Here is a 16483-nt window from a genome sequence, read left to right on the forward strand (position 1 = left end):
TCTGTAAAATCTTCAAATATTTCACATTAGAAAACAGGAAGTTTTTATCTAAACTTTAATTTGATTTTAATTGATAAAAATCTCAGAACCAGTAGATGAAAATCTTTTGTGATTAGAAACATTTGAGCAGAAACTCTGCTAAAGTTTTACAGCTTTTGGTTCTGAATCTTCTAACAAACGTTGAAGCTCAGATTGACCAGCAGATTTAATGGAACCAGTTTAAATGCTTTCATTCCCAGTTCAACCAGCAGGGAGCCGTTGACTCAGTGGGAACTTCCTCCCTGGTTCTGAGTGCCGTCGGCCCACGGAACCGACCCGAGGTCAGGCGGCCCGCCCACACCCCGTTGCCATGGTGATGCTGCCATTCGGCGCTGAAAGTCGGTTCATTGTTCCTCCGAACAACCAGAGCCTTGATTTACTCTGCAGCCATTTCTGCACACGACCTCTGACCTCCTGCCAGCAGTGATTGATCACCAGCGTCTCCATCTGATTAATTCAACCGCAGGAGAAACTTCAGCTTCCTCCGAGGTCAAAGGTCAGAACCAAACGGATGTTTGGATTATTAGGAAGAACGATGGTAAAAAATTCTGTTGGACTGAAGAGAAGGAACCGAGGCGATCCGATCCTCATCCCGACCCGGTCCCATTAACCCAGCTCCTGCCTAGTCAAAGTCCGGTCCAGTTGCTGAGGTGTGAACCCTAACTGACCTCTGACCTCTGGTCCTCCAAACCTCATTCTGAGTTCGGTTGAAGTGAACTCTGGTTCAGTTTGAATGTGAACGCCAAGCGGACCAGAGACCGTTCCAAAAGCAGGAAGTGGACTACAACACAAGGCATTCTGGGTAAATACAAGCTAACGTGCTAGCCTAGCGCTAGCAGCAGAAATGTCTCCTGGTCTTCAGCCAAAGACTAAAGAGATAAAATCTGACGCCTCCATCTTGTTTCCATCTGGTGAAGAAGGAAGTTGCTCTCAGTGTCTTCAGAGGTTTTTGTGTGGTTTCCTTCAGTGGTTGTTGGTGCAGCGCCCCCACAGGCCAGGAGGGGAACAGGTTGGTTTGACTCAGAACCACAACAGCTGATGGAGTTCTGGTTCCAGTAGAACCGGGTCAACCGGACTGAAGGAGGGAAACATCTTAAAGTGCACCTAGAAAATGTCCCCCATCATGACTCTGCCTCCACCAGCCTGGACGTTAAAGGAAGGATCCGTGTTTCATGATGTTTCCATCAGATTCTGTCTGGACTTTGGAGCTTAAATTGGACCTTTAAATGTTCTGTTCTGGAGGTTCTGATTGGTTTCAGCTTCAGTTTCCTGGTAGCCGGTCTGGTGATCTGCTGCTGTAGCTCATCTGCTCCAACGCTGACGGACAAACTGCTGCGTTTAAAGTTCCTTCATTCGTCTTTCTGACCCTCATCTTATTATTCCTTTAAATGTGTTGAGTTTCTGCCATCTGATTGGCTGATTCAGTAAATGTTGGTAAAGCTACTAAAGTGACTCATTATTTTATTTAGAAACCAGTAAAGTTTTGGTCAGAGGATGCTGGTGTCCCAGTAGAAACCCAGTAGCTCCAGTCTGAAGGGATTCCTGGTTTCCTGAGACTCTCAGGAATGTCATTAAAACGTTTTCGTGTTTCGCTGCTCGACTTCAAGGAATGCAGAGGAACAAAGACGCCTTTCTGCCGCGTCTTCACCGACCGGCGGGCCGGTTCTGGTTCTGGTTCTGGTTCTGGTTCTGGACGGAGATTTAATGGGTTTAAAACAGGGGGGAGAAGAAACAGAGAAAGAAAAGATGGATGGAAAATACAAACGGGAAGAATGAAGAGAGAGAAAAGGACGAATAAACCCAGGAAGAAAATGAATCAAAAAGAGAAATAAAGTTTCAAATAAAGGAAAAAATTAAAATAAAATTCAAGTCAAACATTAAATATGATCATAATTCTATTAGCAGCAATAAAATGAATGTTTTTAGTTCTGATTTAAATGATTGAATAATTTCTGATCACAGAAACGAAACAACTGAAAATGGAGAAAAACTGCTGGTGAAACCCGGTTCTGGTTCTGGTTCTGGTTCTGGTTCTGGTTCTGGTTCTGGTTCTGGTTCTGGTTTAGTTCTGGTTCTGGTTCTGGTTCTGGTTCTGGTTCTGGTTTAGTTCTGGTTCTGGTTCTGGTTCTGGTTCTGGTTCTGGTTTAGTTCTGGTTCTGGTTCTGGTTCTGGTTCTGGTTCTGCCTGCAGGACAAACTCCGTTCATTGAAAACATTGAAAACCGGACCGGACCGGACCGGACCGGACCGGACCGGACCGGTGTTACCAGAGGAGAACAAGAGACAAGATGGAGGAAAACCGCCTGAATACGATCGAAGATTAATTTAATAAAAACTAATAATGCAGTTTGAGTTTTTATTAATCTATAAAAATTAAAGATTAGATTCTGGAGCGAAGCTGGAAAAAACATCTGATATGATGATAAATAATATTTATAATAATATTTATAATAATATTTATAATAATATTTATAATGTGATTTAAAATTCATTTCCAGCTCATTATAAAAACATTATCTGCTGTTTAAATATAATAAATAAATTGATAATAAAACAGCTGTTTGGCTCAAATGAAACAGATTAAATGAAAATTTAATGTTTTTCTGAAAAATGTGTTTCATTTTTTAATAAAAATAATCACATTTAAAATCTAAAAACTGTAATTTATTTATTTTAAACTGTAATTTATTTATTTTATTTTTGAGTTCGTCCCAACTCAAAACTCCAACAGAAAACTTGGCGGTGGGAACTGATGTGATTTGCAGAACAAATTAGGACCATAAACGTAGATCTAGAATATTTGTTCCAAATTAATCTTCATGCTGGAGAGGATCGTTTATTTTATTGTAATTTATTTGAAATCTTTCCTCATTTAATCACATTCCAACATTTTCTCTGATTTTACAGAAACGTTTTTATGAAACTCGGAGTAAGAAGAAACGTTTCTGTGAGAAACGGATCTAGAATAAAGTTTCTTTGTTTTTAATCTCCATCAGATCCAGACTGAGTGTTTGTAGATTAATGTCCCCCTGAAACAAACTTTATCTAAAGTTCCACTTCAGCCAATCAGGCGCTGACAGATGAAGGAGTCTTCAGGTTTCCTTTATCTGATCTGACCTCTGACCTCTGACCTCCGGCTCTCTGCTGAACGTTTCTCTCCTCGCTGTCGGATGTTTGTGTAGGAATGTGAGCAGAGCCGCGATTATCCCGCTAATCCCCGAGCGGAACCAGGATGATCCGCTGGTTCTGATCCCATCGGTCAGGAAAACTGGAGTTTATGTCCAATGAAGCAGTAAAAACAGCGACCGGCTGGGTTCGGTTCTGCTCGGTTCGGTTGGGTCCCGGTTGGACCCGTTCAGTAACGTCTCCTCTTCCCTCCTCAGTGTCTGGACTTCAGCCGCGGCTCGCTGAGCGGAGATCTGTGTGAGGATCTGTGTGTCGGCGGCCTGGTGGAGTATCAGCGCTGCCTTTATTACGAGAACGGAAAGAAAGTGATGGAGGCGAGATGGAGAGGAAACCGGGTCATCCTCAAGTCCAAACTGGAGAACTTCTCCTCCTACGAGCCGCTGGGCCTCCTGGACTACCAGGTGACGCACACACACACACACACACACACACACATCACACACACACACACACACACACACACACACACACATCACACACACCACGCCCTCACACTCACACTGAGGGGAATCTGAAAAGTGTGGAGTGTGCTTTACTGGCTAACTAGCAGCGAAACGAGCTGCTGATTAAAGATCCGAACTGAAAACACAAAAAACTAAATCAGCTGAAAAATGTTGCAAACAGGAAACAGCAAAAGCAGCAGCAAGTTTTGATAAAATGCTGCAAACCTGCAGCACAAACAGAAATCCTCCAGGCCACCAGGGGGAGTCTAGAGTCAGAAATATTGACTGGATGTTTTGGTTTTGATCCATTCTATTTGAAGAACAGATCAAACTCCATCAGAGCAGCTGTTACCAAGGCAACGGCATCTGGTTTCTTGGTTCCTGTTGTTTGGTTTAGTTAAATGTTATTTAATATAAAACATTAAGTGATAAATATGATAGTTTTAGTCAATTTGTGTTGATGTGAAGTTTGAATTCGAATGTGGGGGAACTTTAGTTTTGTTCCATGGACCAGGTGTTGCCGGGGAAGGAATTGCCTGGCGCACTTCTATCCAGCTGGAGAAGCTGATTGTAAGAAGTTAAAGTTTGTTTCCTCTGGACTCAGTAATGAGGTTGGATTTTGTTTTATTTATGTAAATATTATTTTTATGAACTTATTCAGTTTTGTGTCACATTTTTAGTTCTGACGGCATTTTGGTGCTGCTGAAAACAAGAAGTGTTGATTAAACTCAAGAGGAGTAACAATCTGACTGACACATCCTGAACTTTTATCTTCTAATTTTAAATTATTGTTTATCAGACAAAACTCAGAATGAATCATCAGTTTCTTGTTTTGTGTTTGTTAATTTGTCCTAAATCTCATTTTCCTGCCGGCAGGAAACCGGAGAGGAGCTGTCGGCGCTGGACGTGGTTCTGTACGCCACTCTGGAGGTGAGTCATCTCACCGGAATAATCCCGTCTTTGGCTGCTGACAGCCTGAACAGCTGATGTTGTTCTGGGCTCAGGTGAGAAACTCTCTGGGTCTGGCTGAGGAGGAGGAAGAGGAGGGAGGAGGAAGGAACGGCTCCCTGTGGAGGCAGAAACTGAAGCTGAGAGAGAAAAGTTACTCCAGAGCCGAACTGGGCTCCCTGTGGGCTCTGCTGCAGCAGGAGGAGTACACCTTCCTCAGGTGAGCGGCGGCCATGGCGGCGGCCATGACGGCGGCCATGACGGCGGCCATGGCGGCGGCCATGACGGCGGCCATGGCGGCGGCCATGACGGCGGCCATGGCGGCGGCCATGACGGCGGCCATGGCGGCGGCCATGACGGCGGCCATGACGGCGGCCATGATGGCGGTGGCCATGACGGCGGCCATGACACACAGCCTTTAATCAGCTTTAGATTGTGGTCACTTTGTTTTCATTTCATATTCAGTTTGATTTTTGTAGAAAATGTTGATATTTTAATTTATTTAGTTACAAAAACAGGAAATGAATGAAGAGGAGAACCCAGTGACCCGGTGGGTCCAGGTTCTGGGCTCCTGGTCATCAATCAGAACCAAACAGGATTTAACGGTTCGTGTTTCGGCTCCAGAGTCCTGCAGGACCTCAGCCCCCATGTGGCCCAGGTTCTGGGCTCCTGCGGCCATTTCTACGCCGTGGAGTTCCTGTCGGCCGGACACGCCTGGGACCAGAACCTGTTCTCCATGGACGAGGTGCCGGGTCACGCTGGAGGTTCTGGTCGGTGGAGCTCCAGGCTGGTGGTGCATCGGATCGCGCTGAGCTTCATGGACATGGTCCGGCACTTCGACAACGACTTCACTCACAAACTGCACCTGTGTGACGTCAAACCAGAGAACTTCGCAGTCAGGAAGGATCTGACGGTGAGTCGGTCCATTCAGGAGGTTCTGACGGTGAGTCGGTCCATTCAGGAGGTTCTGATGGTGAGTCGGTCCATTCAGGAGGTTCTGACGGTGAGTCGGTCCATTCAGGAGGTTCTGACGGTGAGTGGGTCCATTCAGGAGGTTCTGACGGTGAGTCGGTCCATTCAGGAGGTTCTGATGGTGAGTCGGTCCATTCAGGAGGTTCTGATGGTGAGTCGGTCCATTCAGGAGGTTCTGGTCTGATTTAATAAAAATCAGAATTAATAAAAGTCTATTAAATGAATAAAATAATAATAAGCCCATAAATCTTCATTTAACAACATAGAAAACAGAAGTGAATAAATAAAGTTTGAGTTCAAAAGTTTTTACATAAAATGTTTCAGTTTAAACACAAAGTGACACTAAAGGTTTAAATGAAAACCTTTTAAAGTTCAATCATTTAATATTCAGGTTTTTAATGAATTTACATGAAATCATGTTGCTCAGTAAAAACATTTTTAATGTTTTTATGATGATAAAATATCATTTTTGCTCCTCATTAATAATTCCTGGTTTGTTTCCATAAAATCTCATTTCAAAGAAGAAAAAATTAAAAATGAAACTTCTGAGATTCAAACTTTAATCAGTGGAAAAACCTGCAGATGTTTTTCTGATTAACTTTCAAATGTTTCCAGATGTGGAGAAAATATGAGAAAGTTTGTTTTTATTTAGAAATAAATAAAATTTTAGAAGATTAAACTCTGTTTTCAGTAACAGGAACATTTGGAAGGTTTTATGAAACTGGACAGAAAAATAAAAATGAAAACAAACTTTGAACTGAAGCAACATGAAAAGATTTTATTTTAGTTCAAACTTCATGAAGATGGAAATGAAAACATGAAGAAATGAAAACATGAAGAAATGAAAACATGAAGAAATGAAAAAATGAAAACATGAAGTTCCAGTTTCCTAAAAACTAAAACAATCAGAGAGGAAAATAAACGGATTGTTGATTAAAAAAATGTTTCTGCCTCATTTTTCATAAATACGTCGACGCCTCAGAAAGTCGATTCCAGCTGAACGTCGTTTCCTCCCTGCTGCTGGGAGAACTGGGAGAACTGGGAGAGAAAAAACGAGCAACAAAAAAACTTTCACAGTTTAAATATGAACTGGATTTAATTTAGACCAAGAATTAAACTGATTATTTGTTAAAACACAAAATAAATGTGACGTACTGTAAAAACTTAAATCAGATAAATTTTTAATTTGCTGCTGAAAATAAGTTTTTTTATTCTTAACCATAAATCCAGTAATATTGTTAAATATTTTATTTCAATTCTAACATTAAAATTTTACAGTTAGATTTTCTTCATGTTCTTTTGTCAAAATTCCAGATTTAAAATAATTTCAAATATTCTGACTAAATTAAGCAACAAAATGTTTTTATCATATTTTACAAAAAATTAATAAAAATTTACATTTCAAACTTGTTTTGTTGCCACTTTTAATGAAAAATAAATTTAAAACTCACATTGACAATTTTTACATTGAAGTTACTGGAATGTGTAAAACTGACCTTCTATAATTATAATTATAATAATTACAATTATTATAATAATTATAATTATTATAATTATAATTATTATAATTATAATTATTATAATTATAAGAATTATAATTATTAGAATTATAATAATTATTATTATTATAATAATTATTAGAATTATAATTATTATAATTACAATTATTATAATAACTATTATAATTATAATTATTAGAATTATAATAATTACTAAGATTATTATTGCTAAAAGAATGATTATTATCTAACTATGTTTATTAATTAATTACAAATCCTTAATAATATATAAAACAGAAAACATTTTGAAAGTTGGTCTCAAAAATGAAATTTTTCTATTTTCTTATTTTCTGTTTAATTTTTAAATTTACTTTATTAAGTCTGTAAAAAAGATTTTTTCATCATTTCTGATGCCTGATTTGTTCCATGAAACTTTGACCAAATGTTTTTTATTTTTAGGAATTTATTAATGTTTTAGGAAACTTGTAGAAAAAAGAAACATTATAAAATAAATATAAAACAGATTTCTGTTTAGTTTAAAAGTTCTAAATAAAAGTTTTCATTCATGTTTTTACATTTTGATCTTTTATCAAAATCAGTTTTTATGTTCAGAAAATGTTTGATCCTATTTTAAAAATATCTGTAGCAGCAGGTTTACACTGATTCTCTTCAGCTGCATGTTTCACATCATCTGTCATCGTCCGCCGTGCGTCTGGTTCTGGCCGTCGGGTTTGAGCCGGACCTCGTGTCCCTGCAGGTGGTGGCCATCGACGTGGACATGGCGTTCTTCGAGCCCAAGATGAGGGACATCCTGGAGCAGAACTGCAGCAGCGACGACGACTGTAACTTCTTCGACTGCTGGTCCAGGTGTGAGGCGGAGCGACGGCGCTGCAGCCCGCGGCGCCGGAACACCAACCTGCAGGTCAGGAGGTCACAGCCTCACCTTCATCTTCATCTTCACCTTCATCTTCACATTCTGAGACTCAGAAACTTTTTTTTACTCTCAATAAAATGAAGTTTTTATTCAGATACAAATTTATGAAATTATCTTTATTATTTATGACACTTTGAAGAATAATTTCAGTTTCAAATGATTCATTTTAATTATGTTAATAGTTAAATGTAAAGAAAAATGATCAAACTTAAATATGTTATATATCTATTATTGTATATTCTAATAAATAAATATAATGTAATAAAATACTTATTCTGCTTATTGTCTTTTAATTATTATTAATTATGGAAGGATAATTTGTATTATCCTTTGTTTATTATAATTTGTTTATATTGTAAACAGAGTATTGTTAGAAATAAATGTTATAATCATGAATTAAATATTATTTATTAATAATAATAATAATAATAATAATAATAATGTATGTTTAAAACAAATTAAGAAGCAAAGTTCATAAGGTCGTCTGGTTGAGGCCTTTTGCTCTGAAAGGCCTCAGATCTTCATCACCATCATCACCATCACCATCGTCATGACAACAGGAGGACAGCCTGTCGTCAAGCCGCTGATCAAACGTCCCTGATAGCAGATATCAGTTTTCATATGAGGAGAAAAACTGTTTTCATTCAGGCGACGACGGAGAGAAAAGATGAAAAGAGAAAAATAAAAGTTCATAAAGATGAAATAATTATTTAAATAGATTGAAACAAACAGAACATTTTTAAACAGCTTCTTTATTTCATAAGAAATAATTAAATGTTGCTAAATGAACATAATAAAAAGTATAAAACATCTTTTCTATGAAAACCAGAGAAAGGAAATAGTTTGACTTTAAACAAAGAGAGAAAGAGGAGAATAAAAGACGAGTGATGAAGAGTCCTGATGAAGAGTCCTGATGAAATGTCACAGACAAGCTGCTCTCTGATTGGCCGACGCTCCACAGGCATCTGCTCAGGTTGACCTGGTGACCTCTGGTGACCTCTGGTGACCCGCCCTCTTTTCAGAGACGGTTTAGTTTTTCTGAAAGCTTTGCTGCGTCTGCAATCGATTTTAAATCTGATATTTTTATTTTTCTGCTTTTCATCCAACATTTCTTTCTTTCATTTTTCTCATGGTTTGTTTTGCACCAACCGGATCATATTTCCTCCGTTTGTCCTGTTTTCTTCTGTTTCAGGTGATCTGTGAGAAAATCTTCAGGCCGTGGTTTTCTCCCACCGTTCTGGGGGCCAAAGCAGGGCTCCCCCTGCAGGTAGGGCTAAAAATGGAAAACCTGACATTTATTGACTTCCAGTCAATTCCAGGGCCGTCAATACAATAAACATAATTCATAAAACAGAACGTTTTAATGCAGTTTTTATTATCTAATATTCTAACTAATTAATTAACTCATAAAACTGAATGTTCAAAGTTTCACATTTGAATTTTAGACTGTTTGAATATTTAAATATTCACATTTGTTCAGATTATTTACAGGCTGACAGTCATTTTACCTCACAGTGTGTAGATTGGAAACATTTAGTTTTTTATTGCTGATAAACCAACAGTCATGGTTTAATTGGTTTAGTTGGTTTAGTTGGTTTAATTGGTTTAGTTGGTTTAGTTGGTCTAATTGGTTTAGTTGGTTTAATTGGTTTAGTTGGTTTAATTGGTTTAGTTGGTTTAGTTGGTCTAATTGGTTTAGTTGGTTTAATTGGTTTAGTTGGTTTAGTTGGTTTAGTTGGTCTAATTGGTTTAGTTGGTTTAATTGGTTTAGTTGGTTTAATTGGTTTAATTGGTTTAATTGGTTTAGTTGGTCTAATTGGTTTAGTTGGTCTAATTGGTTTAATTGGTTTAGTTGGTTTAGTTGGTCTAATTTGTTTAGTTGGTTTAATTGGTTTAGTTGGTTTAGTTGGTTTAGTTGGTCTAATTGGTTTAGTTGGTTTAATTGGTTTAGTTGGTTTAATTGGTTTAGTTGGTTTAGTTGGTTTAATTGGTTTAGTTGGTTTAGTTGGTCTAATTGGTTTAGTTGGTCTAATTGGTTTAATTGGTTTAGTTGGTTTAGTTGGTTTAATTGGTTTAATTGGTTTAGTTGGTTTAGTTGGTCTAATTGGGTTAGTTGGTCTAATTGGTTTAGTTAGTTTAGTTGGTTTAATTGGTTTAGTTGGTTTAGTTAGTTTAATTGGTTTAATTGGTTTAGTTGTAAAAACAACTTTAACTCCACATGAAGGTCAAATGTGACGTTTCTACAACGTTTGGCTCCCAGAATGAGAGATTTGGTTTTAATGGGTTTATGATAAAACTAGATCTGAAATCTTCTTCCTGTTCTTTGCAGGTTGATAAAACCTATTAGCGCCGCCTACAGGACACTGTTGGTATCTTAGTGGTTCCTCTGAACAGTTCATCTTGTGACGAACTTCAGATCATTTAAGTTGTTTGATTGATCAGGTGGAGCTGCAGCGAGCCGTGCAGGACTGCTCCGAGACCGACGGCGACGAGGGCGGAGCCCGCCGGGTCCATCAGCGCCTCCTCGCCGTCCTCAGAGCCCTGCTGCAGGAGGAAGTGGCTCCTGAGGACAGGAAGTGGACAGAGGACGAACCGGAGAGCGTCCACATGGCTCTGAACTTCTGAGAGGAACCAAACAAAACGTCCTGAAGATCGGACCTGCTGCTTCCAGAACCTCTTCATCAGAACCTCTTCATCAGAACCTCTTCATCACATCAGATCAAATATTCTGAACTTTTTCACCAACATGGAGAAACTTTATTTTGATCTGCAGAGAAAATCCCAAATATTTAACAAAATAATATTAATAATATTTACAAAATAATCTCAGATCTGGTAGTAAAACAAGCCAGAACGGATCAGAACCGGTCGGGTTCTGGTCGTCTCTTCTTGTTCTTTGAGTGTAAAAATGTAAAAAGACTTTTTGTAAAGATTGTTGTGATTTTGATGGATCTGGATCAGAACCAGTTCTGGATTTTCTTCTTATAGCAGAATTTGGTAACGTGGATGGATTAGGCTCCGCCCCCTCCTCTTCATCACATAGCCGGTAACCATGACAACGGAAAAGGCAGTTAAACCCAGCAGAGCCTCGTTACCAAGTTCTGCTCCGACCCGTTTGGTCTCAGTGAGATTTATTCTGTTTTTCTCATTTAAGGAGAAAATAAAACATTTTCATCTTCTGCAAAAAAGATTTATTAAATAAAAAGTTTCTTTGTTTAATAAAATGAACATTTTTCTGTCCATAAAATATTCAACTGAATTTCACCAGAAACTGATTTATTTCCACATGAATTTGATGATATTTGTGTTTATTTGAAGGATTTTTGGCTGTAAATTTAATAAAATAAACTAAAGTTTGTTTTAAAATAAAATAATCTTGGATGAGTTTCATGTTAAAATTAAAATCATTTTATTTTGATTAGCTTGTTTTCATCTCCATCTGAAAAGTTTTTATGATTTTCTGTTAATTTTTTTTAAAGTTTCTCTCTGAATAATTAATAAAACAGATATTAAATCATGTTGCTCTGAATGGTGGAAATCTGTTTAGAAAATGTTGGTAGAATTTTGATTTGATGGAATCAAACGGTTTGTTCTGGTTCCTCAGTAAAACAGGAAGATTGAATCCTCTGACTGGAATATAATATCAATACATTATTAAATATTAATAGTGATATTAATATTCCAGAGACAGCTGATCAATAATCCTCCAATAAATATTGATAAGATCAGTTTTTTGATCAGGGTTTAAATTGTTTAAAGAGATTTAAAGAATTTGGGTTTTAAAGGAGAATCAGTAACTGAACTCATAATGCTGGTCAGAACTGGAGCACAAATCACAGCATCTGTCTGTGGGGTGCCGGTTTGTTAGGTCTCCTCACTTCATCAATCAGGACACAAACATTAAACTGATGAGGTCACGCTGCCATGGCAACGTCAGATCTCATCTGGACTGGGATCATTTCCAGCGTTTCTCTCTGAACGGGTCGGAACACGAAGCTTTTACAGCCTGAAGGCTTTCAGAACCGACTGGACTTTATGTGAACCACAAACCAGAAAGCAAACATCTGAGGAGTGGATTTCAGCGCGGAGCTCCCTGCGCCGCGGCGCCGCTAATGCGCTCCATGTGCAGCTCGACGACAGCTGGATTAAAAACAGACTGGAACTCAAAACAAGACAGAAAATCTGAGACAGAACCGATTCAGGTTCTGTTGGGGCTCCAACAGGCCCAGCGGGTCAGGAGGGACCAGAGACCAGAGCCAGCTGGTCTGGGGTTCGGCGGAGCAGCAGGTGGAGTAATTAGAGAACCAAAGTCTGAGGAGAAACAAGAAAACAGACCAGAAACTCCTGGGAACGAACCCGGTTTGGCCGGGTTCTGTTGACCCGTTTGACGTGGGTCAAAACCCGTTTGTAATGGCAACACCCATGTTGGGTGTTGCCATGGCAACACCAGGTGTGGACTCACCTGGAAACCTTCCAGAATCCATCTGGGATCTGAGCTCAGTTCCAACAAAACCATTCACAGCTGGAAACAAAGAACCAGGTCGGTTCTGGTTCGGTTCTGATGGTTCTGGTTCAGTTCCTCTTCAGTTTCTCAGCAGAATATTTCTCCCTTGTTTCTCATTTTCTGTTTCGGAGATAAAACCTTTTGGTTCATTAATATTCATGGAGCCTCATTTGCATAAATCCTGAGGGGATTATTAGATGTGGGCCGGTTCTGAAGAACCGGGTCGGGTTATTCTGACGCCTTTCAGCCGTTTGATGCTTTTATTCTGGCGGTCCGTCTGTTGCGTTTGGAGTTTGACTCAGTTTTCAGGTGTTTCTGTTGCCATGGCGACGGGAACACCTCGGTTGGTTCTGGACCTGGGTCTCAGGAACCGGATCAAACAGCTGAGCAGCTTGTCAGGCTGGTTCTGCTACAAACCCGACCAGAACCAGAACTAAAGACTAGATCAGTGAATAAATGTTGGAAATATGAAAAACGTGATAAAATACTTGATCAATATTCTTGATCATTTTCTGAAAATAAACATTATTTTGACTGCAGTTTAATAAAACACACTTTGAACTTTTTACACATTTTTTATGCACAAAAACCCCAAAAAGGTTAAATTGAATAAACTTTGTTTTCCTGAGGAAAAAATCAGAAATCAGAAACTTTCTTCACATTAAGTTACTTTTAATTTCACAGATTTTAATGTTCAGATTAAATCAGTTTTTAAATAAAATAAATTGTGAGTGGAAACATTCCTGCAGCTCCGGTTCTGATTCCTGCAGCAGTTTTCCTCTCTGGGCCCAAACAGAACCATCTGGTTCCACTTTGCTCTGATGTTCCCAGTGCAGGAGCCCCGCCCCCTCCTCACTGGTCATAAACCAGTTTAACTGGAGGAGACTCTGCGGCCCAGTAACCACAGCCTGACAGGTCCGGTTCTGCTTCGGGTTTAATTAACGATAAGAACTGATCATTTCACACCCAGTTGGTTCTGAGCCACAAACCCACCGGGTCAGAAACCGTCATTCAGAACCGCCGGGTCAGAAACCGTCATTCAGAACCGCCGGGTCAGAAACCGTCATTCAGAACCGCCGGGTCAGAAACCGTCATTCAGAACCGCCGGGTCAGAAACCGTCATTCAGAACCGCCGGGTCAGAAACCGTCATTCAGAACCGCCGGGTCAGAAACCATCATTCAGAACCGCCGGGTCAGAAACCATCATTCAGAACCGCCGGGTCAGAAACCGTTTATCTTTCTGCTCAAAAACAATAAATTATTTCATCGGCTTCTTCTGGAAATAAATCATGAATGAAAGATTCATTCAGGCTCTGAGAACATCGACCTGATCTCAAATAAAATGAAACATCCAGGAGTCCAGTTCTGGTTCTGACCCGGAAACACCTGGTTCTGTAAGTACTGATCCGTTTATTAAATAACTCCATAAAAACAACCTGAGCTTCACAAAGAACCGATCAAAACAAGCCTAATAAACTACATATTAAATATGTAGTTTAATTAATAATGTATTGTGTAGTTTATTGTGTAGTTTGTTGTGTAGTTTGTTGTGTAGTTTATTGTTCTCCTTTTGAACAGATTCCATTACAATAAAATTGTTCATTTTATGATTCTGAGTTTTTCTCCTCCTGCTATAATCCTTAATAAAACAGTTTTTTATTATTTTAACTTTCATTTGGCTTTAAAGGAATAAAATATTTAGAAAATGAATCTATAAAAGTAACAGAAACAGATGTTGATAATATTCCACTGAACTGATAAAAGCCGTTTATTAATAATAACTTTACGTGGAGGTCAGAGGTCGCCTGGTTTCCTTCCCTCCAGCAGAATCGGACCAACACGATCCTTCAGGCTCTTTGTTCCATAAACGACTAAAGCAGCAGAACCAAGTGGGTCCGGGCCGCGGTCCAACTCCAGCTGCAGCTGAGCAGAACAGAACCTGGAGCAACGATCCGCTGCCGGTCTGAGGAGAAACACGGATCTGGATCCAGCGGATCCTGGAGCCCGGCTGGGTTTCCACCGAGTTCCTTCAGAATTTCCTCCGATCAGAACATCAAGGGTCCAGTCGGGTTTACAGCTTTAGAGCATCAATAACTCCAGTTTTCTGTTTTCTGATCGTTAACGTTCTCTGGTGTCTTTTCCTTCGTTTCCCGTCCAGAACCGGATTGTTTCCTGGTCTGGATTTGGATTCTGAATAGACTGAGTCAGCCGGGTCAGAACTGTCCCGGCTGGACAAGGAGACCTGAACTCGTCTTGCTTTGTTTCCTTTAAACTGTGTTCATTTTCTGCTAATGTAAAAAAATAAATAAAAATTTCCCAAACGCAGCGTCTCCATCAAAAAGAAATGAGATTAAAATCACGTCAATAAGTTGCTGCACCATCAACCTGCTGCCACTTCCTGTCGTCTTCTTCACCGTCTCCATCAGTAGTAACACCTGGCTGCTATAATGAGACCAGAAGCCAAAACGTGTTTCCATTTTTGTGAAACAAACAGAAAAATCTCCTCATCCTGGTGGAGAAACGTTTCGTCTGTCGCTTCTCTCATTTCTGTCGTTTTTCTCTCCTGGTCTAGAAAATCCTCCCAGCCTGAAAGCTGCTGGTTCCACTGGGATTGACAACAAAAAGTTTCCAGTCAGAACAACTAGAAATGAACCGGGCCGGATCCGGACCCAAACAGGTTCTGGTTTACAGACGGTTTCTGTCCTGGGTCTCTCAGTTTCCCACACTGGAGCTAATTTGCTGCAGGACCTCTGACCTTCAGCAGGTCAGAGGTCAAACCAACTGTTGGTGTAAGGTTACAGCCGCCTCGGGTTCTGGACGGATTCCAACAGGAGCTTCTGCTTCACGCAGCACAAACGCTGCAAAACATCCCGTTGAAACAGACAGAGAGCGACGACTGCTTTTAAACTGCAGCCACAGATCACCCTGCTGCAGCAACACAACCTGCTGCAGCACCACAACCTGCTGCAGCACCACAACCTGCTGCAGCAACACAACCTGCTGCAGCACCACAACCTGCTGCAGCAACACAACCTACTGCAGCAACACAACCTGCTGCAGCACCACAATTTAACCTGCTGCAGCACCACAACCTGCTGCAGCACCACAACCTGCTGCAGCACCACAATTTAACCTGCTGCAGCACCACAACCTGCTGCAGCAACACAACCTGCTGCAGCACCACAACCTGCTGCAGCAACACAACCTGCTGCAGCACCACAACCTGCTGCAGCACCACAATTTAACCTGCTGCAGCACCACAACCTGCTGCAGCAACACAACCTGCTGCAGCACCACAACCTGCTGCAGCAACACAACCTGCTGCAGCAACACAACCTGCTGCAGCACCACAACCTGCTGCAGCAACACAACCTGCTGCAGCACCACAACCTGCTGCAGCACCACAACCTGCTGCAGCAACACAACCTGCTGCAGCAACACAACCTGCTGCAGCACAGAATTAAAGGTGACGCAGCTCGATAAACGATTTAGCTGCTGTCTGTCTGTCTGTCTGCTCAGAAGATGTGATCTAAAAACCATGAGAGATTTTAAATCCTGTAAAAACACAACATGAAACATCGAGTACAGAAACTAAATGACACCAGGAAGAAAAAACTGCATAAACAGAAACATGAAAGAATCTAAATATGACCAGTTAGTCCTACAAATAAAGACAAAATACTTTAGAGACTTTATTATGAATAAAACTATAAATAAACAAATCAAACCATCAGAGGTTCAGAAAATATTAAATGAAGAAAAAGAAAACATTTCATCCTGTTTGATGTGTCCAAACTAAACATTAAACACAAATGACTAAAATCAGCAGAACTGTGATCACTTGGTGATTTTTATCCATAATTAGATCAATGAAACATCTGCTGACAGATGTTTCATTTTTCAGTCTGATGGATCAGATTCTGACTCTCATCTGTTTTTCCTCCAATAAATAAATTAAT

The 16483-nt window shown here is 39.9% G+C and overlaps 1 protein-coding gene across 4 annotated transcripts in view; it reads left to right on the top strand.

The window, feature by feature from the left end:
- dipk1c (divergent protein kinase domain 1C) overlaps nucleotides 1-11386 on the top strand; it is a 23725-nt gene extending 12339 nt beyond the window's left edge. The window contains exons 1-9 of one of the 4 annotated variants that reach the window (XM_044105108.1): nucleotides 3079-3296; nucleotides 3422-3625; nucleotides 4544-4597; nucleotides 4672-4835; nucleotides 5240-5558; nucleotides 5607-5648; nucleotides 7844-8008; nucleotides 9213-9287; nucleotides 10463-11366. In XM_044105108.1, the coding sequence (XP_043961043.1) occupies nucleotides 3533-3625; nucleotides 4544-4597; nucleotides 4672-4835; nucleotides 5240-5558; nucleotides 5607-5648; nucleotides 7844-8008; nucleotides 9213-9287; nucleotides 10463-10645 (1095 nt within the window). In that variant the 5' untranslated portion in view covers nucleotides 3079-3296; nucleotides 3422-3532 and the 3' untranslated portion in view covers nucleotides 10646-11366. Of the gene's footprint in view, nucleotides 1-3078; nucleotides 3297-3421; nucleotides 3626-4543; nucleotides 4598-4671; nucleotides 4836-5239; nucleotides 5559-5606; nucleotides 5730-5759; nucleotides 6437-7843; nucleotides 8009-9212; nucleotides 9288-10462 lie in introns of those variants that run through there. The other 3 variants (XM_044105105.1, XM_044105106.1, XM_044105107.1) reach the window with 3 other exon arrangements.
- Nucleotides 11387-16483: the final 5097 nt, after the last annotated feature.

The sequence above is a fragment of the Gambusia affinis genome, linkage group LG21 (genome assembly GCF_019740435.1).
Source record: "Gambusia affinis linkage group LG21, SWU_Gaff_1.0, whole genome shotgun sequence".
Classification (NCBI taxonomy): domain Eukaryota; kingdom Metazoa; phylum Chordata; class Actinopteri; order Cyprinodontiformes; family Poeciliidae; genus Gambusia; species Gambusia affinis.